At 50.0% G+C, this 24751-nt stretch overlaps 1 protein-coding gene across 3 annotated transcripts; it reads left to right on the forward strand.

The window, feature by feature from the left end:
• The first annotated feature begins 589 nt into the window (after positions 1-589).
• Positions 590-15575, forward strand: Spry4 (sprouty RTK signaling antagonist 4). 3 transcript variants are annotated; one of them, XM_023704040.1, is made up of 3 exons: positions 603-786; positions 8714-8915; positions 11131-15575. In XM_023704040.1, the coding sequence occupies exons 1-3, from the start codon at positions 760-762 to the stop codon at positions 12075-12077; spliced, it is 1176 nt and encodes a 391-aa protein (XP_023559808.1). In that variant the 5' UTR covers positions 603-759; the 3' UTR covers positions 12078-15575. The 3 variants fall into 3 exon arrangements, with proteins under 3 accessions (XP_004643903.1, XP_023559808.1, XP_023559809.1); XM_004643846.2 differs by lacking the exon at positions 8714-8915 and having other exon boundaries at positions 590-786; XM_023704041.1 differs by lacking the exons at positions 603-786; positions 8714-8915 and adding an exon at positions 1454-1716.
• The last annotated feature ends 9176 nt before the right edge of the window (positions 15576-24751 follow it).

Genomic DNA, 24751 nt, shown 5'->3' on the forward strand with positions numbered 1-24751 from the left:
TGGACATTTTCTTAATTTTTGGTAAATACAGCTTTCAAGATCCCTCCGACGTCTCTAGGCGCCACAGATATGCCGAAAGAGGAGATCCCCAACGGGGGTCCTACCGCCTTCCCACCCCCATGACTGCCTGCGGCGGGAAAAGATACCCAGATCTAGGTGTGTCCTCCCCCACCCTGCTCTAAGCCCTGGATCCGGAGGCCACAGAGCCCCGCGCCCCCCAACGACATTGACGGTTCCTGCCCAGGCCCGCAGCGGTGGGAAGGTAGCCTTTACCTCCTCTCGAAGGCTGGGAGGGGTACAGCCCGCGCAGCTGAGCCAGCTGCAGCAGTCGCCGCCGCCCTCCATTCATTCAGAAAAAAAAAAAAAAAGCAACAACAACCTCCACCCCTCTTTGTAAAAGAACGACGGCCCTTAAGGAGCCAGAGCCAGCCCCAGCAATCACGGGTTAAGTTCTTTTCCGGCCCCCCATTCATAAAAAAAGGAGCGCAGCGCATGCGCACACAGGGTCTCTTGTGCCCACCCATTCATAGAATCGCGGACGGCGCGCGTGCGCACTGGATCTCCCTTCCCTCCCATTCATAAAAAAGCCATTTTCCCAGGCAGTGGTTGCAACACCGCCGCCGAGGCAGCGAGCGGAGCTGACAGCGCGGAGCTAGCTCTGCGGGACGCTGGGAGCCTTGCGGGTTTCTCCGGCTGGCGTCTGCGAGTACATCGGCGGTTGAACCGCTAGGCTTCAGGGATTTACACAGACTTGGAGCAATGCTTGTGACTCTGCAGCTCCTCAAAGTAAGTCCATGGCCGGTTTGGAGATCCGAAACTGGCCACTCAGCCGCGACGCTATTCCCCCTCGGGCTGGGGCAAATGGTGCGCTATTTCTAACCGCGTCTCAGCGTGCCTCTCCTCTGCCTGCGCCTCCCTTAGTCGCTGAGGTGCGCCCCAGCTCCCTGACGCCCTCGGCCCGGCCGGCGCGGCGCTGGGGTTGTTCACAACCTGGCACCACTGTTTCCGACCCCTGGGTATTGCCAAGCCTGACTTCCCCGCCCTCTGAGACTCGGGAAGCCCCGTGCGTGTCTTCGGAGTTTGCCTCTGGCCTGGCCTCTTTCCTCCTGCCGCCCCTCGCCTCGGACGCCGGAACGGTTGGCTCTGGGCTTGGTCGGAAGCCGCCTTGTGGGTCTGGGGGTGCCCTCGCTTAAGGTAGCTCTCCCACCGCCGGGCTGCGTGCCCATGGTGCCAGCTCCGCCGTGGGTCTTCCCGGCCCGCCGCAGCGGCCTATGCTCGACGTAGATTTTTCTTTCCCCTTCGGAGCCGGGACGGACTGGCTGGCTTTCCGCCCCTTCTGCCTCCCCCTCGATGGTCAGCACTGGGCCGGCCCTGGACTGGGCATTTCTGCACCCGCTCCTTGGCGAGGCGGTTACAGGCCGTCTGACCTTTGCTCGGCTGCCGCATTTTATGCAGTTGCCTTTTCCTTCCCTGGCTGTGCAGGGTCCGAAGCTCTCAGCTACCCCGAGTCGCCCTATCCTTGGGTTGTGTCAGCCCCAGAGCCCCCGGGCGTCGCTAGGACTGTGGTGGGGGCTGAAGGTGCGTTTACATAACGCCGGGCGTGTGGGAGCTGGAGGAAGAGGTTGCATGCGTAAGAGATAAGACTCCGACTTTTCCTGCTTTCCTTCCTGGTGGTACCAGGCTTGACATCACCTACAAGAGAGAAAGATAGAGACGGTACGTTCTGAAAAATTCTGAATCGCCAAGACCACAGGAGCAGTGAGGGGGGTGAAGGGCGGATTTGGCCAGCTAGGGCAACCGGAGCTTGGCTGCATCGCTGGGGCCAGGGCTGTGCCCAGTTCCCCCTCCATGCAGGCGATCAAAAAGCGTTTAGACAGTAGCTGCTCTTGTGCAAGAAGACGGTTTCTCAATTTTCTTTGATTGGGGGCTGGGGGTTGTGGGCAGAGGAGGCTAGAGAAGCGAAAAATGGTTACATGGCTTGAAGGGCTGAGGGATGGAGGGAGAACCGAAATGGGCTGGAGAGGATGGTGAAGAGAGCGTAGAGCTGCTGGCTGCCTCACCAGTTGCTGGATAGGCATCCATATTGGCAGTCTGGCTAAGGGCAGGAGGCCTCCTTGTGGCGCAGCCAGACTCCAGGGCAGCCCCCGCCCCCATGGTTTATGCTAGAAGGAAAGATGTAGGATCAGTGGGGTACCCAGACCAAGTGACCAGCCCCACTTTCCTATCTTCGAATTGATGGCGTGATTCTCTCCACTTTGGGGAGAACCCAAACACATTGAAGGCCAGAGAACATGTCGATGGGCAGGAGCTGGCACAGTTTGCTGTCTGCTTAGCTGACCAAGGTTTTAACCTTCCTGACAAGCCTTTGTATCCCTCACAGGGATACAAAGCTGGAAGGTAAAAGGCCCAGAGCAGTTGGGAAACAGGGATTTATCAATCTCTTAATAAGCTCCATCTGGCCCGAGGCCGTACCCAATATTGCACTGGTGGATTTCACAATGTTTAGAGTCCTCCAGATCTTCACACAAACGGAGCATAAACATTTTTTCCCATGTAGTGCAAGTGTGGGGCGGTTTAGGAAAGGAAGTGCTATATAGCTGGGCTCTATCTCCTTTCTCCTCCCATATCCCTCTCTGTTTCCCTCCCTCTGAAGGGTAAGAAGAAGTTATATAGATATTCACTGTGAAGTCGCATTTCTGCTATTTGCCATCCCTTGGGAGGGTCCTGTGCTGGTTGGCCTAGGGTGAATCCTAACCTGGTGGTCAGCCGACTTGCTGACCAGTAGAGCTATGTGACTACAGTGAAGTGGGTAGGGCGAAAGAAGACACTCTGGTAGCAGATTTCTGTAATCGCTGTTGAATAGCATATCTTCCAGTGAGGATGAGCGAAGACTGTAAAGACAGCTACTTGGTGTCTGCCTTTTTAGTTTCTGAACTCGAGAACTCAAGACCATCCCCTTTTTGTGGGATGTAATCTCTGCAGCCCGTACTCCTTTTCTGAGTACCCACAGTCTTTTCTGAATTATCCTCTGAAATGGCAGCCTCGCTTAGAGCTTTGGTTGGTTCTGATGGGTAGAGACAACACATAGAATGGATAGATTCCAGGTTAAAGCAGGTCAGAGGCTGGGCATTTAGAACTCCCTCTGTCATTTTTGTCTGCATCCTTCTAGAATTGGTGGAAAGATGTGGCTTTTTGGAAATTAAATTCTGCCCAGTTCATAACCCTTATGCCTAATCTTGTAAACCTGACATTAAATGTGCCCAGAGGTTACTAAGAGATAACAAATGAAGGCAAAATGCAGAAGTCAGTGATTTTTAAAATTAAGGTAGCAGGACGGGGAAAACTTAACATTTTCTAAAGTGACCCTTAAAATCTGGGGCAAGGTGGCACAGGCCTGTTACCAGTTGACCAGGCAGGAGAATGAAATCTCAGCAAGTTCAAGGCCAGCTTGAGCTACAAAGTGAGTTGAAGGCCATTCTGATCAGCATACTGGGACCCTGTCTCAAAAAGATGACCCCCCCCCAAAAAAAAGTCCTGGGATTTAATTAATAACTTGAATCACACTAGGGACTTATCCCTGATGTGAAAGGTACCTTAGTGTAGTATCTTCAGTCCCTAGTTTTGCCCCTTCCACACAAACATTTTTCTCAAATTGGGCCACCTGGCCTAGAAAGACCCCCCCCCCCCCCTCTTCAAATAAGACATGGCTCACTATGTAGTTGAGGATGGTCTTGAATTCAGTACATACTGGGCTGGGGCTTGCCTCAACCCGTTGTGGCCCTCCTGCTTCAGCCTTCCAGATACAGGATTTGCAAGGCAAGCACTTCCAAGCTCAGTGTAGCCCTCCTTTTTTCAGAGAAGTTTTGTGTACTGAATGCCGACTCACCAGCACCTAGTAAAGGGGAAGTTCTCACAAACTGAGGGAGGATTCCCGCTGTGCTGAATTTGAGAATAAAATGGAAAATTTGAGATGTAGGCAGTAGCATAGGTTTTTTTTTTTTCCTTTTTTTTTTTTTTTAAGGAAGAGGAATATTAAGAGTGGTAGAGGGTCCATCACGTGGCCATCTCCAGAAAGAGGTGACTCTTGGGGATATATTTTGCTCTTCCCCAGAGGCAGAGCAAGAAAGTGAGAACATATCAAAGGCTGTATTAGTGCTTTCAGATCAAGCTAGGGGCCAGGGTGCAGTAAAACAGTGGCCACAAAAAACCTGTTAAGTGCAGGTCTTAAGTAGAGAATGTGAACTTCCGAACTCCTTCCAAGAAGCTAGGGGCCCAGGACCTGCTAGTGAGTGGTGAGGACTGAGGCCTATCTGACTGTTCTTCCCAGATTTCTAAGAATTCCTAAGAGGAGGGCCTAGGTTTAAAAGCATCTCTAAGCAAAGGCACAGGAGGTATGGGGTGTAGTATGATGTAAGAGGCGGAGTATTCTTGGCGCTTGGATCTGGGGCCACCCTGCAGATCCGGACAGCTGACAAGGCTGGAGAATGTATCCGGGACATGTGGCTGGGCTTAAGGGGCTCCACCATTCAGCTGTGATCACGATTGTTCTTTCCAAGGACAGGCTCGCCAGTGGAGGAAGCAAGGGCACTGGGGAGGGAGCACAGATGTGCTGGGCCTCGAGGGAAGGGGCCCTTCGGGGCAGGTGGCCACTTGCAGAAGAGTGGTTTCCCTTGTCGGGCAGCCTGTCTCTTTCTGGCTAGGAGAAGAGGAAGTCATTTCCTGCCCTTTCCCAGGAGTACACTAAAATCTATTATTGTCAGTTCATTTTTCAGTGGCTGGTAGGGAGACAAATAAGACTATCTTGATGTCCCTGGGAAGAAACCCAGCCCTAGGCCCACCCTGATTGATCCTTGACTTGGTCCAGTACTTCCCAAATGGTACCGGGGAGACTGGTACTGCCTCCCTTCCTTCTGATGCTAGGGTTCTGTTTTTTGGAGATAAGGTCAGGCCAGCCTTGAACTCACTATCTAGCCCAGGCTGGCCTCAAATGCACGGGCGGTCCTCTTGCCTCAACCCCAGAGTGCTGGGATTACAGGCCTGTGCCACATGCGCAGCTGGTGCTCGGCTTCTGATTCCTCTTCAGGGGGATCTAAGCAGACTGTAATTAAGGGGGTAGTATTACAGTGAAGCAGCAACTTGAAGCTGGCTAAAATAGTTCGAAACCAAAATGTACAGAGAGACTCCCAGGATAGGCCCCGGGCCAGCGTAGGAGCTAAACCGATTTGAATGTGGAAAGGGAGTGAAAGGAACAGGGCTGGAAGCTGATAACTGGTGATGGACAAAGTGATGAAAAACAACTGTTTTGTTTTGTGATCCCTAACAGATTATCACCAGCGCTGAGTTCCTTGGAGCTGGGCTGGGAGGCAGGTGGGGTGGAGGGGAGAAGAAGGAGGAGGAGGAGGAGGAATTCCCAGACTAATCTGCCTGATAGCTTTATTTCCCCAAGGGGCCATTCTCTGCAGCGACCTTAGGGTATAGGCAGGGGCAAGTCCAGGGCTTCCTCCCTTTCCCCCACCCCTCTCCCCACCTTACAAGTCTTAGAGCAGTAAGTCATCACTTGGCTCTAAATTGATTAACCTGGGACTCCATGTCACAGAGTGGAGCAGTGGTCATCAAGAGAGGTGGGCAGGCTCTCTGGCAGCCTAGAGATCTTTATTCTATGTTGTTAAAAGTGTTAAATAACCTTCCCTTGAAAGATCCTGCTGAGACTGAACAGGGCAGTGCAGCAACGCTTAGCCATTCATTCAGAGCCTCAAGCCCAATAGTCGGTAGTTGACCTGTACTTCTCAGAGTACAGCTGTTAGGTTTTCCCAGTATTTCCCAACTCCCCTCCCAGGGGTAAGTCAAGGGGACAGCTGTAGTTGGGCCAGAGTCGGTGGCTGGCCCATTTATTTGTGTAGACTTTAGTAAGTGCCTTGCTTCTTCTCTGCTAGCCTGTGTTCAGCTGGTTACAGGCCTGAGCTCAGCCCCTCCTCACCAGCTCCTGGACCTGCCAACCAGCAAACACAGGACTATGTGCCCTGGGGTTTCCAGCGTTCTGCTGATTCAGTGTTGTAGGACCTTTTCTTGTTTCATTGTACCTTGCTTCTCCTAGTCCTCTTCCCAGAAGCTCTAAGAGTGCCCTTCAGGAAAGTTCAGTGAGCCAGAGATGAGATTCCCTGTTACCCCAAGGTTTTCTTTCTTTCTTTCTTTCTTTTTTTTTTTTTGCAGAACTGTGGATTGAACTCAGGCCCTTGTGCTTGCTAGGGAAGCACTTATTCCACTGAACCATTTCCCCTGCCCCAGGGTTTCCTTTTAAGGACTGCTCTGTAGTGAAACTGTATAAGTGGACACCCTTTCCACTTTGGGACAGCTAAAAATGAAAGCAGTAAAGGGGAGCAAAGTGACAGAACGATGCCAGAGAAACCTGAGAGTGAAAATAACTTGAGCCTTCCTTAAATGACAACAATCCCCTCACCTCCACTCCATGCTGATAAAAGCTGGCTTCATTTCCCTGCTGCTGAGGGTCCCATGATGACGACCTAGGAGGTTCCATGAAATAATTTTTTTTGGGGGGGAGGTCAGAAAAAACGCTTATTCTCCTGAGCCATCTCCCCGACCCCAAGGAGATTCCCTGAAGGCTACAGGGGTGTCCGAGACTGCCAGTACCTGCATACATACCCCGGTGTCGCGCTGAGGTTCTGTAAGCTGGGCTGCAGCTAAGGTTATTTATTGCCTTTGCTCTCTGGATTCAAATCTTCCCTGATCACTCCCTATAACTGATGTTTTGTGCTTTTTATTTTATGGTACCAAGTGTTGTACCCAGGGCTTTGTGCAGAGCTGCAGTACCACCTTTTTTTTTTTTAAAGAAAGTAAGTTTGTTTAATTTTTTTGTTTGTTTTGGTGGTACCAGGGATTGAACTTCAGGACCTTGCACTTGCAAGGCAAGCACTTATTCCACTGAGCTATCTCCCTGGCCCTCGTTTATGTATTATTATCTTACTTTAAGTTACTCAGGCTGGACTCAAAACTTGTAATCCTCATGCCTCAGTCTCCCTGGGGTGCTTACATTATAGACCTGGCCTACCACACCTGTTTCTAACTCCAAAATACTGCCCTTTCCAATGACAAAATAAATCATTGAGGGCTCAGGTATAAAACCCAGTGCTGAAAAATGTTTCACAAATATTTGCTGTTTCTATAATTACTATTTTTTATTAGAAGATGAGTGGAAGTAAAAATGCTCCTGCCTTATGCTACTCCATGTGATATTGGCCTAAGACAGAGGGTCTTCTTTGGCGGGTGTGGGGTTGGCTTTGTTTTTCTGTCCAGAGTCTTCCAAATTGACCATCAGTGTCTTCTAAATGACCTGCATTAGGCAAAGTTGCTTCCTTTTTTTTTTTTTTTGGCAGTACCGGGGATTGAACATAGGCTCTTGTGCTTGCCAGGCAAGTGCTTATTCTACTGAGCCATCTCCCTGGCCCCCAAAACCTCTTCTTTATATTAAAAATCTCTTCCTTCCTTAGAGGAGAAGCAGAGGTATAGGTATTAAATTGCACTTACGAACAAGGAGCCAGCAATGCTTAGGTCCTGGTGAACGGGAATTGATTTAAACCAGCAGAGTTGTGCTGGGGCTTTGTGTTTTTGAAACATACTGGAGCTGTCCTGAGGAGTTATCAGACTGGCAGCTCAGGAAGTTGTTTTTCTTTGTCAGCCAAATTAATTCAGCTGGGGCTCTTAGAGGTCCCTCCTGTGGTGGGTCCTGCTAGGAGGCAGGCGAGGCCTTAGAAGTAAGTCCGCAAGCCAGTGCGGGCAGCAGGACTCTGAGCCAGCAGTGAGGTTTTGCTGAGCTGGTGGCTGGAAGAGAATTTGTGCTAGGAAGAGAACTTGTATCAGCATTGTGATAAGGAAGGTACATTTTAGAATGGGCCAGCCGGAGATATAGCTCAGTGGCACAGTACCTGCCTGACAAGTGTGACATACTGAGTTCGATTCCCGGTACCAAAAAAAAGTGTTTAAGGTTAGAATGGGCCTGCTGGAGATAGCAGATGCTGCTGCCCCTGGAGAGCTGAGTCATTGTGGGCCACGTTCCCACCCTGATGTCTGGCCTCGTCTGCAGGCCCAGATGTTGGCATCTGCCTCTGGAGAGTAGTGGGAGCCTGCTTATCCCAGTGTTCTCGCTGTCTGCAATGGCTGCTTCCACTGGCTTCCAGGTAGAATTCTTGTATGAATTGGAGCATCTGCCCAGAGAAGCCAGGGCCTGGTAAAGAAGAAAAATCCCTGTATATTGCTTGTGCCTTTTACTTCATCCACAGGAAGTACAGCCATTATTCAAGAGTCCCAATAATTGAATTGGGAAAGCAGAGGTCATCTGCTTGGGATATGGGAAGTAAGTACCTCTTAACTTTTCCTGGTAGCCGGCCCATCCCAGTCTTGGTCTTGAGACAAATCTCCTGCTACCTGGAACATTCTAACCTTGAAACTGCCGCTGACAATTTATCTGCAGGACCTGTGATATTCATAACCTGGGCTTCTAGAGTAAGGACGTTGTATTGTCTTTGACATGAGGTTGGGGTTCTGGCTGCAGCACATCGTGGCTACTAGCAGAAAGCCTTATCCATGGCATTGTCTATTCTTAGGCCAAGTCTCACCTTTTTCTCTAACCAAACTCCCCAGGGCTGGGAATAAGATACTCCTAACCCTGATCTGTTGACCTCAAACTCATTTTTTCTAGCAGCAAACACTTGGAACCTTACTAAGACTAAATGGACAGACTGACTTAGCATTCCTTGGAAGAACTGCTCTCCATAGATCCTTGCATTCCCTCTGTCCAGCCCTGACCACAGGAAGCTACTTTGGTCCCCAAGTGCCCTTTCCCAGCAGGCTTGCCAAGCACATAAGGCAAACTCCACCCCAAGGAATTCGCTCTCTGGAAGGTGAGGCTTTGTGTTCAGCTGAAGAGAACTTTGGGGCAGGCACCACCATGAGGTAGACTTGCTGCAGGATAGGAAAAACGGTGTGTTCAAAGAAATGCCGGCATCTTTTAAGCAAGCAGAGCTGTGGGAGCAGAGCCAGTAGTGAGTGCCTAATGTGGATGGAAACTATCAGCTGACTGAGCACCAAGCCTTGCAGAAAACACTCCATGCTCTTTTTGCACTTCTGGGTATAGATGATGCACAGATGAGACTTGTGGATAATCCCTTTCAGCCTCTTCATGAACTTTTTGCCTAGAGCTAGCTCTGTAGATGGACTAGAGGTATCCAAGGAAGCCCTTCCAGGATGGTGTCGACTATTTCTGATCAAACTGTTGTCTCCAAGCAAGGGGAGTATAATACAGAGTTATTTTGAGTGACCTCTTGCCTTGCCCCTCTCCTTATAGTCTGAGTATGAATGAATGCCAGGGCCTCAGGTGTCAGTTCTCTGTGAGTGAGGTATAGAGATGGACTAAAGACTCCAGAGACCTGTGGGATAAACCAAATGGGACACCTAGCCTCTCCCCTTCTCAGGCAGCACCACTGGGACAAGGTCAGCTTTCCTAATTACAATGTCATTAGCATCTTGAAAGGGAGTTTTAGGGAAACAGCTTTGGTAACACTAATCTAGTATGGGTTGTTTTGTTTCTTTTCCCCTTGAGGACTGTCACCTTGCTCTTGCTCTTCTGCACCCTCCTTCCCCCAGCCCCCTGGAGCTCTGTGGTCCATCTAATCATTGTCTTGGATTTGGATCCTAAACTGTGTCCCCTTGAGCAGAGGCCCTGGCCTTCACTGCTACTTCTTTAAATTGATCTCCATCCGAATTCCAAATGTAAAGGTCAGCAGGCAAGGAAATGGCACTTCTAATAGAAAACAATGTGCACTTTCTAAATTTGAACCAACCCGTTTCCGCTCTTTGATTTAAGTGACTTCCTGGGGTTCCGTGTCAGGCCCTGCAGTTGAATCTCTGGCCGGATGCCAACTTAAAATTGCACTCTCTCAGTGAAATTAGAAACTGATCCAGGGTTGGCTTAGCTATTCTAGTAAATAGCATTTAGGCTGAATGTTCAGCTCAGCACTTGGAGAAATGGGTGATGTGAGCGCCCCTTGAGAGGGTTTCCCATCCAGGGTGTCAGGAGCTCACCTCCTCAGGAGTTATTAGCCAGAGGAGGTTGCTGCACTTCGAAGTGGTAGCGATAAGTTAATATCCTGGATAACGGCCAGATACAGCCCTTCCTTGTCTTGTGAATATCTAAAGTAAAGGCTTTCCTTTATCCAGCTGATAAACTCCACAGGAGGAGCACACTGGGGCTGTTGTGTTCGCCACACAGCCCTCAGGGTCCGGTGCGTGGTGGTTGTGAGCGCTCAGAAAGTATGAACTTATGTCCTGGGGTAGTGGTGGATTGTTGAGTACTTGCTCTACACAATTTGCTCATAAAATTCTTGTAAGAACGTATTTTAAAGATCACAAAACTAAGACCTGCCTTGTAAGGTGGCATGTGCCAGTAATCCAAGCACTCAGAAGGCTGAGGCAGGAATATCGCCACAAGTTCAGGGCCCGCCCACACTATGAAGACCCTGTTGCAAAAAACTCAAACCCCAGAAATAAATTAGTTAAAGCAGAACTATGTCCTACGGCACAGGAATTGAAGAACTCTTGTTTTTTTTTTTTTCATAGCAACACTCGTAGGCCACTCATCTGATTGCAAGTCCTGTGTTCTGAGCTGTATAACTTAAATATGGAGCATGTTTCATAGTGACAGAATAAATTTAGAGACTGACTGGTTTGAGCTCTGGCCCTAAAGACTCAGTAACAGTAGCTAACTTTTTAGGGTTATTGTGAAGATCAGTGACTATATAAGGTACTTTGAAAAGTGTCTTGTCATTTCTCCTTTTTTGTGGTATACTGAATTGAACCCAAGACCTCATGCATGCTAGGCTACCACTGAACTATATCCTACAGCCCACTAAGTGTTATTTCTACCACTATTATTGTTGTCATTATCATCATTAATCATTTTAGCCTTGGAAACTGCTAGAAAGTTTGCTGAAGAAATTTGATCCCGTTTTCTTGGTGCTTCCAAGGCCCTGCTGAGGGAAGTTGGGCAGGTGGATGTTAACAGGCTGCGTACTGATGCCTGCAATCCATTCTTTCTTCCTTTTCCCCGTCTTCCTCCAGGGCCCCTAGAAGCCTGTTACTTGGAGCAGTCCAGGACCTCCAGCCCCATGGAGCCCCCGATTGCACAGAGCACCCCTTTGGCTCCTGGCGCAGTCATGGTGCAGCCCCTTCTTGACAGCCGGATGCCCCACAGTCGCCTCCAGCATCCACTTACCATCCTGCCCATCGACCAGATGAAGACCAGCCATGTGGAGAATGACTACATTGACAACCCCAGCCTGGCTCCCCCCACTGGCCCTAAGCGGACCCGGGGTGGGGCTCCTGAGCTGGCCCTGACACCCGGCCGCTGTGACCAGGATGTCACCCACCACTGGATTTCCTTCAGTGGGCGCCCCAGCTCCGTGAGCAGCAGCAGTAGTACCTCCTCTGACCAGCGGCTGCTAGACCACATGGCCCCACCACCTGTGGCTGAGCAGGCCTCACCCAGGGCTGTGCGCCTCCAGCCGAAACTGGTCCACTGTAAGCCGCTGGACCTCAAGGGCCCAGCGGCGCCCCCGGAGCTGGACAAGCATTTCTTGCTGTGTGAGGCGTGTGGGAAATGCAAATGCAAGGAGTGTGCATCCCCTCGGACGTTGCCTTCCTGCTGGGTCTGCAACCAGGAGTGCCTGTGCTCAGCCCAGACCCTGGTCAACTATGGCACATGCATGTGCCTGGTGCAGGGCGTCTTCTATCACTGCACCAATGAGGATGACGAGGGTTCTTGCGCTGACCACCCGTGCTCCTGTTCCCGGTCCAACTGCTGCGCCCGCTGGTCCTTCATGGGTGCCCTCTCCATGGTGCTGCCCTGCCTGCTCTGCTACCTGCCTGCCACTGGCTGCGTGAAGCTGGCCCAGCGTGGCTATGACCGCCTGCGCCGTCCTGGTTGCCGCTGCAAGCACACGAACAGTGTCATCTGCAAGGCACCCAGTGGAGACGCCAAGGCCAGCAGACCTGACAAGCCTTTCTGACACTGGGTTGAACTACAAGCGGTGCCCCTGGAAATGAGGGTCCCTCCTGCCAGTCTCCCAAGGCTGACCTTGTTCATTTGTCATCTCCCTGCCCCTAGCTTGGGACGAAACAGAGACTACCGCCACCTGACCTCTCGTACCCAACAGGAGGAAGAAGCACTTTGGGGGAGGTATTTAGAGTTCTGGAACTTTTGTCAAGCAGATGTCCAGGGTGCAGTTAGGGGGGATTTTTCAGAAGACAACACAGATGTGGACACATCCGGAAGCTGCAGCTGCACGATGCCCTTCCTGGTCCCTCCTTCTGCTCTCTCTCCCTCCCACTTGGCCATTGTCTCTGGCTCTCTTGGGAGCTGGCTGCCTGGGAGGAATTGTTAACTGAGTGCCAGGGTCCCTTGGAGAAGACCCTCGGAGGTCCTGACGTGTGCTCCCTTCTCCTTCTGTGCACCAGTTGGCCCCAGCCTCTCGGGGAAGGTGGAGCACACTAGCTATCCTGACTGGACGCACTTGGGAGTGCTCAGAACAGAGGACAGCCAAGGAGCCGAAGCCTCCCAGGAGCCACGAGATGGTTTCAGAGCATTCCTCTCTCCCATCCTAGTCAGTAACTCTGGGGACATTCCACCCATCCTACACTCTCCTCTGGCCCAGTTCTTACGAGTCACAGACTCGCTTGCCTGCTGTGTCCTGTGTTTTCTCTCTACTCACATCTTTTCCAGAAACTTAATGGGTAGAGAAGGCCTGGGCGGCACATGCGAGACCAAAAAATCATTTTGCCAATGAGTCTGAGGCTGTAGTCTCTTGATCCAGTCGTGATGTTTTTATAGAATAACTAAACCAGATGCTAACAGTGTTTTAAAGAACAATAGTAAAACAACTTGCTTCCTTTTGGGCCACCCCCAGGAAGGGCTGATTTCAAAATCTGGGGGGCGAGCAACCTCAAGGAACACAATTCCCCTGCCCCCAAGAAGAGGATTTTATCAGCGAAGAAGAGGCAGCGCCTCCCATTGGCAGAGTGACAGTTGAGCTGCGCTAGGGTTGGGTTTCCTCTCTTCTGATTCTGCTGCTTGCTGTCATAGCCTTTTGTGTATAGCGATGCGATGCATCTGTATCTTCGTGTAAATAGGTGGTGAGAAGAGTCTATTTTAGTGTTAGAAAGCCCCCGCTGGGGAGTCAGAAGAGCCCAGAGAGGGTGGGGAAGGTTCTCCAGGGGCCACTGGGACGGAGCCCTGCCTTGGTGCACAGCACACCCCTCTCCCAAAAAGCCCCCAAAGACGTAGCAACTCTTTCTCTCAAGGTGCTAAAGGACTCAGAAAGTGCAGCACGTCCAGTGGGTAGGTACTTGTTGCATGCAAAAGCTGTCATGTGTCTGGTCCTCCCTGCCCCTGCCCCAGCTGTTGTGGGGGGGATCTTTGCTTTGTGTGGTATTTTGCCCCATCCTCCCTCCAGGAGAGGAAGTAGCCTGGGTTGGAAGAAAGGCCCCGGGTGACATTGGAAGCGCATTAGGCAGAGCGTCTGAAGCATTTCCAGCTTGTTCTGCGGAAACAGCTGCCTCCGGCGAGGAGGCAGGTAACTGTGAGTGGCATGTGGACCTAATGCTTCCAAGGCCCTCCCCCGGAAACTAGTAGTAACATCTTCTGATTTAGCATAAGTTAATTGTAACCATAAGTATTTATTGATTGGGAGAAGGGAGGGTCTTATTTTTTGCTTTATTTATGTAACATTTGCTGGCTTGTAAAAGGCAAGTATAAGATGCTGCATTTTCTTGCTCTCTGGCTAATGCATATAGCTACCCTTGCCACAGTTGTGACGGATGGATGGATGTTCTTGCACAATTTGGGAGGGGATGGTAGAAAGTGAACACGTTCAGCCAACCACTTACGCTAATTGAATGTATCAGAAGTGTACCGAGGGGCTGGAGATGTTTTCCTCGGAAGAGGTGTGCAGAGGTGGTCCCCAAAATGATAGCGCACATGTGCACTCTTTCTTCAAAATCTTGGGGACTCTTCCCAAGGCCCCCCCCCTCAAATCATCTCCACAGGAAATTGGAGCCAGTTGCAAGTTGCACTTTGGTGATCCTGGTCTACACACCCATTCTGTGGAGATTTGATTTGCATAAGCTGTGTATACACACATGTACATGCGCGCACACACACGAACACACACCCTGACCCTCAACCAACATAGACCCTGTTTCCTGGCAAATGGCCTTCTGAACCCTTTTTGTGTACATAGTTGTAAACAGATTTTTTTGTGGGTTTTGGTTTGCTTTTCCTCTTTTTCCCCTCCCTCTTTCGGCTCACATCTCACCTGCTGGAGGGATGTCTGCAGGACTCTCCAGGACCTCATCTGCCTTGGTGCCCACGTGCTTGGCGGCAAAGGGGAAATGTGGGGAAGTCTCCTTGATTCTCCCAGCTCTGCTGTGCTGCAGTCCTCCGCAGTTTGTGCCGGTTCCTTGGCAGAAAAAGAAGGAAAATAAACATGGCTTGCCTATGGCCTTACCACCCTTCAAAGGCCTGCCAGCAGCCACAGGGACCAAGCACTTAGAAACGTGACATCTTTCTGTAGCTGCTTCTGGTGCGGTGTTTTCCTGTCACTAGTAGCCTCCTTGGCTGGCTGCACCCTCACCTTGGGCAGTGCCAGGCAGTAGGAGCGGGTCCTCACTTGTCTCGCGCCAGGGCATGCAGCGCTTGTCCCTGCTACTAGGGTCCAGGACCCCTGCCAGTAGGGGAAGCTGCTTGCTTCCCCTCCCTGAGGGTGGGCTCAAGACCAGGCAAATGCTAGACACCTCTTAGAGTCCTCAGCAGCCACCTGGAGGAGCGGTTATTACCCCATCTGGTGGCACAGGCTCTTCCCAGCTGACAGAGGACCCATGTGATGCAGGGTTCTCCAAACATGTGGAGTCACATTGATCTGTGTTGTACATGGGGGTGGAGGAGCAGCTAGGCAGGGAGTTGCCCAAGGTTGCACTCCAGAGCATCGTGTCTGCCAGAACCAAGGTGACAGTCACCTCAGTGTCCTGCTCTCCGACGCTGCACCAGGAAGTGTCTGGCAGGTGTGGGCAGTGCAGCCTCATACTTCACACTTTGAGGCCTCCACAGGCTACGCCAGCCTCAGGCTCATGCCTCTGGTAAGCCACCTCGTGCCCTTGTGCTTACCACGACTGGATGTTGGGTCTTCTGCTGCCATTTCTGCTCTGGTGACTGTGCTGTGTCTATCTTGCTTTCTCCTCTCGCTGTCCCACAGATGGGTTTCGTGTTACAAAAAGTAAAGCTGTCCCCAGCTCCTCCATTCCCGTTTCACTCCCCCTCCTCACCACCGCCCCTGCTCACCCTACCACAGGCGTTACCACAGGTTTCCTTTGTATAGAATATTTATTTTGAAGCTCTATTTTAATAGTATTTATTTTAGAAAGTCTACTATTGTAAGAGTTCTTCTGTTTGTGAAGAAAAAACAAGTTAAAAACTGAATGTACTGATATAGAAAAATATCTATAAATATATATTGTTAAATATATGCAAGAGTGCTGTTTTCTTGTGTGTGCGTGTTCACATTCCTGACGTCCTAGCCCGGCAGGGCCTCGTGCACCAGCTGCAGACCAGAACTGAAGATAGGACAGGGAGAGGAAAATCCTTAGCACTAGGGGGTGCATTCCCAACCTTTTATAATTTTACTATTTTTTAGAATTATGAGACAAGCCCTTGCCAAGTTACCCAGGCTGGCCTCAAAAGTGCAGTCTTCCTGTGTCGGCCCCCAAATAGCTAGGATTGCACTTTCTGAAAGCTTTATACCTTATTAGAAAACAGTGCTGCCAGGTGTTGCAGAGCCCTTTTTCCTGGGCCAGCTGTTCTCTACATTTCTAACAAATAGGAAAACCTGGAAAGAGCTACAGGTGGTAGGGAAGGGCAGTCTGCATTTTGTGGAACCAGGGATTAAACTCAGGCCCTTGCACTTGCCAGGCAAGCGCTTATTCTATTAAGCCATCTCCCCAGCCCCCATTTCAAGAAAATTCTACAGCTCTTCCCTCTTTTGGCCTGGGTATGCCCAAGTTCAAGAAGTCCTCATTGATTGCCTTATTCTGACTGGATGAGTAGATACTCCCCAAGCCAGTCCTCTGCCCCCTCACACCTGCATATGTGCTAGCTTCTCTTGCCCTCCACCTGGCTTCCATGTGGTCTCCCCCTGCCCTATCCCATCAACACCATTGCTCAGGAAGCCCCGGCCTCTCTGTGGCGCAAGGATACAGCTGTGCAACATTTTATTACTTTTAGTCTATGTACCAGTCACCTGAAATTTGGACTACATACCTCTTTCCCAAAAGCAAATGAAAAGAATTGCTGATACATGGGGTGAGATGGTGATGGGAAAAATTAGGACATTTAGATCCAGTTCTGCGGGTCCCAAAGTGTGGCCTGTCAGGTTCCTTTGTGAAATCCAAGATGTGGTGTAGAAGTCCCTGGTCACTGCCCCAGAAGACACAAACATGTTCCCTCAGTGTGGTGTGGTTTGCAGTTGAACATCTGGGATGAAGATAAGCTTAGGCCTCCCTCCGTCACCTGGCCCTGTGGCCTGAGCCATCCCCAAAGGCTAATGCTTGGAGTCTTCAACAAGTTAAGAGACGGACTTGAAAGTGATGGACTCTAATTGGCTCAGTCCCAATTAGTGTCTAGCATACCGTCTCAGTCTCCTTATGAGTGGGGCACATGGTAGGCCCTCCCCTGCTTTGTTACTTGGGTTTTGGAGATTAAAAGCAACTATCCCATACAGAGTATCAGGTGCTTAAAGCCCCATCCATCAGACTGCTCTTGGAGAACAGAGTTAAGCAGTCTCCACACATAAAAGTTTTGAGTGCTTCTCTTACCTGTTCCCGTAAGTTCCCAGCAGGAAATAGCTTTGGGGTGGCAGTAACGGTTATCATTTATTAAAACAGCTTCTTGCCTGGTACCAAACTTGCGTGGCTAATTCTATGGTTATTTTCTTCTAGAAGAAAGGAAGAAAACAGGGTTTCAAGCAGTTGTCACTTGCATTACCAAAGTGCAATTGTGGGGCAGAGTATCTTCTTTTATGATAGTGGGGATTGAACCCCATGCTTTCACATTAAGCTGCATTCTCAGCTCTTTATTTTGTATGTGGGGACAGGTTTTGGTTTGAATTTGCAATCTTCTTGCCTCAGCCTCCTAGAAGGCTGGGATTTTTTGTTTTTGTGTTTTAGGGAAGGGTCTACTGGGTGTTCAGGGTCTCACGGCAGGCCTGGGGATCAAACCCCTAGCCCCTGCACCTTCTTGCAGGTGCTTTGATCTGCTGAGCTGTTTGGCCAGCCCTAGAGGGCCAGGATTTTAACTGTGCTCTTCATGTTTGTTTCCGGGGATGTAGTATAAAAATATCAGCCAACAGAGTGAGCAACTGACTACAGGGAAGAAGGAGAAGATACAGGACAGGGCAGCTAGAAGGGTTCCTAGAGATCCAATATGAAACTGAAGCAAAAGGAACAATCCGGTCCTTTTCACATCAGTAAGCACACACACCCCTGTGTGCTCATGAACAGCAAGTGTCTTGGTGGTGGTGGTGGTGGGGCGCCCCGTGACAACTAGGACCTTCCCCACCACCAAGGACCTGCTGCTTGAACTGAGCTCAGCTTTCCAGAGGAGCCCGCGTGCGAATCCCAGGAGCCCAGACTGCCGGCTCTGTGCTGGAGGTGTGTGCCAGATGAAAGTCAAGAGGGCATTTTTAAGAGCTTTAAGTTTATTCATTGGAACTTTAATAAAACAATATGTCCATGGCCTGGGGCAGGTATAATTTTCATAATTTATGGGTCTCTGAGACAGGAAGAGAGCTCGGGGTTTTATTGTGTTCTGCACGATAAATGGCATTCCAGTTGTCTACACGATGTTCTTTAAGGACTCTCGTCTGGCAGCGGTGCAGGCCTTCTGGAGCCCACCTGGGCCTCAGGCCCGAGGCAAGGGGTAATTATGAATACAGCTGTACGTGTTAAACAGGAGATGATGGAAACTCCGTTCCTTCTGTCATTAGAACTTCCTTTGCCGACACCTATATTAACATTTAACTGTTGCAAGGCCTGGAACCAACCCCCTCTGGCTCGCCAAGGCCCGTCCCCTTCCCTGAACAGGAAGAGATGCAGGCGTGTTCCTGACTGGCTTCCCTCTTCCGGCTTGGCGGAGTGGGTGATGAAAGTTCTTCCATCCTTCAGACCACAGTGAAGAAGAAGCATGAGGTCGGCTGGGTGGGGATATAGCTCAGTGGCATAGCACCTGCCTGGCCAGCTGGAGGGCATGAGTTCCAGAGCTGGTAAAAAGAAAGAAAAAAAAAAAAAAAAAAAAAAAAAGCACCAGGAGAAGTTCTACACAGAAAACATGTGGACTGTGAAACCTTGGGGGAAATCATGAAATAATTACAGGAGCCCGGGTGATGGCTCAGTGGAATAAGTGCTTCCCTGGCAAGCTCAAGGGTCTGAGTTCAATCCCTGGTTCGGGGTGGGGGATCTTTTTGGGCTGATGAGATGGCTCAGTGGTCTAAAGCACCTACTTAGAACAAGCTAAACTGAGCAAAGCACAGGGACCGCGGTTCAATCCCCCAGCACCACAGGCCAGCCAGCCCCGCCCCCTGGTGGGCTGAGCTGGCCACACACACACACACACACACACACACACACAAATAAATAAATTAATTAATTAAAAAAAAAAAGAATTACAGAAGTCAAGTTCAGAGCACGGAGTCAGATAATCAGGTTGATGTAGTTGGCCTCATGTTACAGATGAAAAAATCAAGGTGTAAAGGGGTCAAGTCCCTTGTCAAGACCACACAGCTGAAGTAGTAGACCTCGGAGGTAGACTCTGCCTGGAGTGGAGAGTCTCTTTAGCACCCCCACTCCAGTGATCACTCCCCCCGGGGTGCACCCGTGTCCCTGGATTGAAGCTTCCTTCCCACTTGTGTTTCCACAGAGGTCAGGAGACAGCTTTGTTTTAAGCAAGGTTACTTTGATTATCAGGGTAGGACCTAAGCCCAGGTCCTAGTAGTGTGCTACACATGTGTGTAAAAGACGAAGTCCCCATCATCGAGCTGATCCCAGGAGGGAACCTCTGTCACCATACAACACTGCCACCAACCCTCCTGATTTCCCAGGCAGTGGAAAAAAGACTGATTTGAGCTGTGACGGCAAGGTCCAGTGCTCAGTGGAGGGACAAGAACCTTATGGGGACAGAGGAAGCTATAAATGGCCTCAGGTAATTTTTAAAAATCAGACTGTTGGCCCTGTGGGTAGTTGAGCAGAGAACACAGGTCAGCAGAGAGTACAGGGTATGGCCATGCTCTGCGCTTCCAGAGCGGAGGTGTCTTGTGGCAGCCTGAGAGGAGACTGATGTAGTGGGGAAACAGCCGAAGGGGTCAGGGTAGAGTGGAAGGCAGTGAGACTGGGGGCTGGGGACTCCCCCAGGAAAGGCAGTGCCCTCCCTCACAAGCTCCAGGCCACCCTTATTCTCAGGTACAGCTGCTACAGGCAGCCAGGGGCAGTAGAGTGCAGGGCCAGCATTTGGGCTGAATTACAGACCTGGTGTCCATCCAAGCAAGCCTAGTTCCCAGAATGGGCATGGCCGGGGCCTTGGGGCTCTCTGCGAAGACTGCCACTCCCACAGGCCACTCTGGGACACTGGGGATGAAGAGCACAGAGCCTTGGGTTCCCCACGTGTGCTGCCTTAGCTGCAATTTGGGGAATGTGCAGGGGATGGATCCCAAGGCCTGGTGCCTGCGAGGAAAGTGTTTTACCCCACATGACCTCTCCAAGTCTGATGAAACTGGAGGTTAGACAGGCGAGGCTTTGCACTCAGCCCTGCATTGATGGTTATTAGTGTCCCAAAGATGGTGAGCTGAGAAGAAAGTGTATCTTCCTCCAAGCCTCTTAGCTTCAGTTTCTCCTTAAGCCTGGCAGTCCAGACCCTGCTTGAGCTGGGTGTGATGATGCATTTCTAGCAATCCCACTGCTATGATCCCACTCCTGTTATCCTTATAATCCCACTCCTGTTATCCTTATAATCTGGGAGGCTGAAGCAGGAGGAGTGCAAGTTTGAGCCCAGCCTAAGCAATTTAGACAATTAGCATGGTCCTGTTTCCAAGTGTTAACGGAGTGGGTAAGGGTCTAGCTCAGTGTGAAGGTATGCATTCAAGCTTCAGTACTGAAAAATCAGAACAGGGCCAGCCAAATAGTTCAGTGGATTAAAGCGCCTGCAAGCAGGTGCAGGGGCCGGGAGTTTGATCCCCGGACCTGCCATGCTGGCCCCAACCCCGGGGTGCGCTGAGACGGCAGTTGAGACTGAGCATGGTGGCATGTGCCTGTAATCCCAGCTCTTGGGAGGTTGTAAACAGGAGAGTCAATACAAGTCCAATCTAGTAGTAAGATCCTGAACACCCTGTAGACCCTTCCTTAAAATACAAAAAAAAAAAAAAAAAAAAAAAAAAAATCAGAACAAAAACCTCCTAGGTTGTCATTACATGCAAATTAAGTTTTCCCAGGCTGAGCATGGTGGCTCACACTGGTAGTCCCAGCATCTGAAGGAGGCTGAGGCTGGAGAATTTCGAGTTTAAGGCCAATGTGAGGTACTTGGCAAGATCAAGGCCAGCATAAACTACATAGCAAGACCTTTTGCAGTGCTGGGGACAAAACCCAGGGCCACACATGTGCCAGACAAGTGCTTCACCACCGCCCAACACCCAACAGTTTCTGGTCTAAATCTCCTGAAAAATAAAAAGCACTGTCCCCTCTTCACCCCCGATGCCACACGGCCACCTTGGCCCCCTCCCAGACAGCCGCAGAACTTGGCTTTCCTCAGCCCCCTTCCCTGCCACAGCTGCTTCCCTGGGCTAAATCCCCATCACCTTTGTAGTGTCTGCCACTGATGGCCCTAGTGCCTGACCTGCTTCTCTTACTTATACACCCACCTGACTTCTTTTTAACCATCACAATCGTTTATTTCAACATCTCAGAAACCTTGAAATTTCCTAAAATAATGACAAAACTAAAAAAATAGTACTTTGTCTTCACAGACCAAAAGCTGAGCAGTGTTGAGTCTGATTTGCTTCCTTCTGCAGCTTATCCTAAAATGTCATGGTGGGGCCGGGGAGACAGCTCAGCAGCCTAAATGCCTGCATGGCAAGCGGAAGGACCCAGGTTTGATCCCTGGGTACCACATGCCATGCTGGCCCTGTGCTGGCCACTGAAACTGGGCATGGTGATGTACGCCTATAATCCCAGTGCTGGGAAGACTGAGACAGGAGAATCACTGAGTCACAGCTGCGTAGTGAGGCCCTGTACTAAATAAAGAAATGATCTTTCTTTTTTTTTTTTGTATTTTAGGGAAGGGTCTATAGGGTGTTCACTACTAGAAGGGTCTCACTACTAGATTGGATTTGTAATGATCTGCCTGTTTACAGCCCCCCAAGAGCTGGGAGGTACACGCCATCATGCCCAGTTTCAATTGCCTTCTCAGTGCACCCTTGGGGCGTGGCTGGCACAGCAGGCCTGGGGATTGAACCCTGGCCCCTGTACCAGCTTGCAGGTGCTTTAATCCGCTGAGCTATTTGGCCAGCCCAGTAAATAATTTTTTTTTTAATTTTTATTTATTTATTTATTTTTAATTTTATTGAGAAAGAAATAGCAATGAGACAGTTTCAAAACAAGTTAGAAAGACAGTTACAATAATTAATACATTATATATTGTTGTCTTCAGAGTAGTTATTCATAGTATAAGATGCAGACATGATATCTTGTCTAAAAATATTAGTACAAATCTGTAAATAATTTTTTTAAAAAGTCCCTAAAATGTCGTGGTGTCCAGACCTCCCCAGCTGGCTGAGTTATAATCCTAGAAAGCCAGTGGTCAGGCGCTGTGCCACTGGCTAAGCTATATCCCCAGCCTTATTTGTTTGTTTATTTATTTATTTATTGGAACCAGGGATTGAACTCAGGCCCTTGTGCTTGCCAGGGATGTTTATTTATTTTTGTTATTAGGGAATCAAACTCAGGACCTTGTGCTTGCCAGGCAGACGCTTATGCCACTGAGCTATCTTCCTAGCCCCCTGGCCTTATTTATTTCTGAAACAGCATCTCACTGAACTTCAGGCTGGTCTTGGACTCATTCTGCAGCCCAGACTGTTCTTGAACTCGGTGTCCTCCTGTCTCAGCCTCCTAGGTGCTGTGATTACAGGTGTGTACCACCATTACCTAGCCGAGGTCAGTGGTTCTCAGCTTATGGTTTGTGGGGTGGTCAAGGAAATGTCTGGGCATCATCAGTGACATTGTACACGAATCCTGTGCCTTGCTTGTTTTGAGGTGCTCTGCATTCTCGGAGGGCATATGACCTCCCAGCGTCCAGCAATCACCTCCCCAGCCTACCTGACTCCATCACTTCTGTGGGCATGCACAACCCCAAGGAGAAGTGACAGGGACTGCCAAGCTCACAAAGCAAGCACACAACCTGGATTAGCTGTGGTGTACAAGCACTTATGAACCAATTAATAGTGTTTCCTACAGAAAAATCATCCGGAAGTAGCATCCACCTTACTGATCGCCGTGGCGTGGGGACAGTTTGTGCCCTCCAAGCTCTGGTTGAATGTAGCTGCCCATGGTGGTGTTGGGAAGTAGCTGGCCCTGGAGAGCTCCACCCTCATGGACGGATTAACCTCTTCGTGGACTGAAAGATGTGATCAGCGGCCCTATAGAGCCAGCACTGCCCATCCTGCCCTGCCCTGCTGTGCAACGCCGTGGGAGGGAGGATGCCACAGCCATGCTCACAGGTGACCCAGCTCTGGAGCCACGCACCAACTGAACCTCTGTTCTTTAGAACTTAGCCACTCAACAGGTGCTTTGTTATAGCAGCAGAACATGGATTGAGACAATGATGACTCAGTAACCTCCCCCCTTGTTCTCTACCTTACTCTGTTCACTGCTTGATTTCTGCCTGCCATCCGGACTGTATGCAATGACTTCATGTCTTCTTATCCACAGTCTGTCTGGCAAGCTCTAGGAGGGCAGGAACTATGACCTCTTTTGTTCATAACTGTAGTGCTTCCCAGTTATCAAATAAACATATTTGAGTTGTGCACTAAGTTACACCAATGAGCTCACCCACTTCCAGGGACACTCCAGTGCCCTAAGGCTCTGTCTTTCCTGGAATGCACACTGTCCTGAGATTGAGGGATCAGTAGTTCAGCTTAAGTCACACCTGTGAAGTTTCCAGCATAGCACCTGGCATGAGCACTATTCATTAGTTATTTGTAAACCAGGCGTGGTGGCGCACACCTGTAATCCCAGCACTACAGAGCCTGAGGTAGATAGATGGCAGTGAGTTCAAGGCCAGCCTGGGCTAGATAGTGAGTTCAAGGCTGGCCTCAGCTACATAGTGAGACCCTGTCTCAAAAAAAAAAGTTAAATATGTTAATTAGGAGCTGAGGATATGGCCCAGTGGAAAGCACCTGCCTGGCAAGTGCAAGGTCCTGAGTTTGATTCCTGGTATCCATCCCCCCCAAAAAAATATATATGTTAATTAATCAATCACACACTGTGGGGAAGCTCAAAGAGGGATAGGCAAGTAGCCTCAGACTACACTTCTGTCCTGACACTGGCTGATTACAGAATGTAGTGTTTCTGCTACATAATCCTAAAGATTTCAACATGAGTATCACCTCCCATCTCCTATGGCTGAATCGGATTTTACCCTTGCCGAGGTACCTATACCTAGCACACTGTGAACCAACTAAGTTCGTTGGGGGCAGGGTGGGGGGATAGGCATGGAACCCAGGGCCTTACACAGGCTCAGCACTTGCTCTACCACTGACTTACACCCCCAAGCCCCCAACTAAGTTGTATTGTACCAGTCATTTTCTTTAGTCCACATACTGTGTTAGTAATTTACCCCATTTTACAGATGAGAAGATAGGGCTGTACAAGGTGTAGACACAGGCTCAATGCCAGAGTCCCAGCTTCCTACTGGAGTACCCACTCTTCAGCAGGGTGTCAGGGGATGTGTGGGCAGAGAGGCCTGGGCCAGGAGCCCTGACTGCCTCACTCTGGAGTCACTCATTGACGGAGAAGGTTTGGCGCCAGCAGTTTGCAAATCAGAACGTGGCAAATTCCCATGCTGGGAGTTTGCCTGTGCCAGAACATTCCCAAGGAGGATGAGAAGCCAGCTTAGAAGTTTATGCGTCTGGCCCTTGTAACACATGATTGGACCATCGGAAGTACTTAACTAAAGATCAGCATTGAACATTTGCTGCCTAGGCCAGGCCCATGTAAGAATTGCTGTTGATTAGCTTAGAGAAAAAGGTCAGGGTGGTACACAGTTTAACTTTTTTGTTGTTGTTACGTATTAGTTAGTAGAGGGTTTGTAGGGTCTCACTACACAGATAGGACTTCTACTGCACCTTCGTGTTTTTCAGCCTCCCAAGTGCTGGGATTGCAGGTGCACACCACCACGCCCAGTCTCAGTCTCAGTCAAAGTGCATGCCAGGGGTGGCCCGGCATGGCAGGCCAGGGATTGAACCCCAGCCCTGAAGTCTGCCTAAACAGGTGCTTTAATCTGATGAGCTATCTGGCCAACCCTAAAAGCAAATGTTTTTTTGTTTTATTTTTTTGTTGCTGTTGCCTGTTCAGCCCACTCTAGGGGCAGGGCTGG

This window comes from Octodon degus, unplaced genomic scaffold, assembly GCF_000260255.1.
Source record: "Octodon degus isolate 3935 unplaced genomic scaffold, OctDeg1.0 scaffold00185, whole genome shotgun sequence".
Classification (NCBI taxonomy): domain Eukaryota; kingdom Metazoa; phylum Chordata; class Mammalia; order Rodentia; family Octodontidae; genus Octodon; species Octodon degus.

Bases quoted from the DNA above. Each gene is read 5' to 3' on its own strand.
- Spry4 (XM_023704040.1), top strand. From the start codon at position 760: ATGCTTGTGACTCTGCAGCTCCTCAAA. The intron at 787-8,713 runs GTAAGTCCATGG...CATTTTTTCTAG, and splicing joins TGACTCTGCAGCTCCTCAAA to CAGCAAACACTTGGAACCTT. The intron at 8,916-11,130 runs GTGAGGCTTTGT...GTCTTCCTCCAG, and splicing joins AGGAATTCGCTCTCTGGAAG to GGCCCCTAGAAGCCTGTTAC.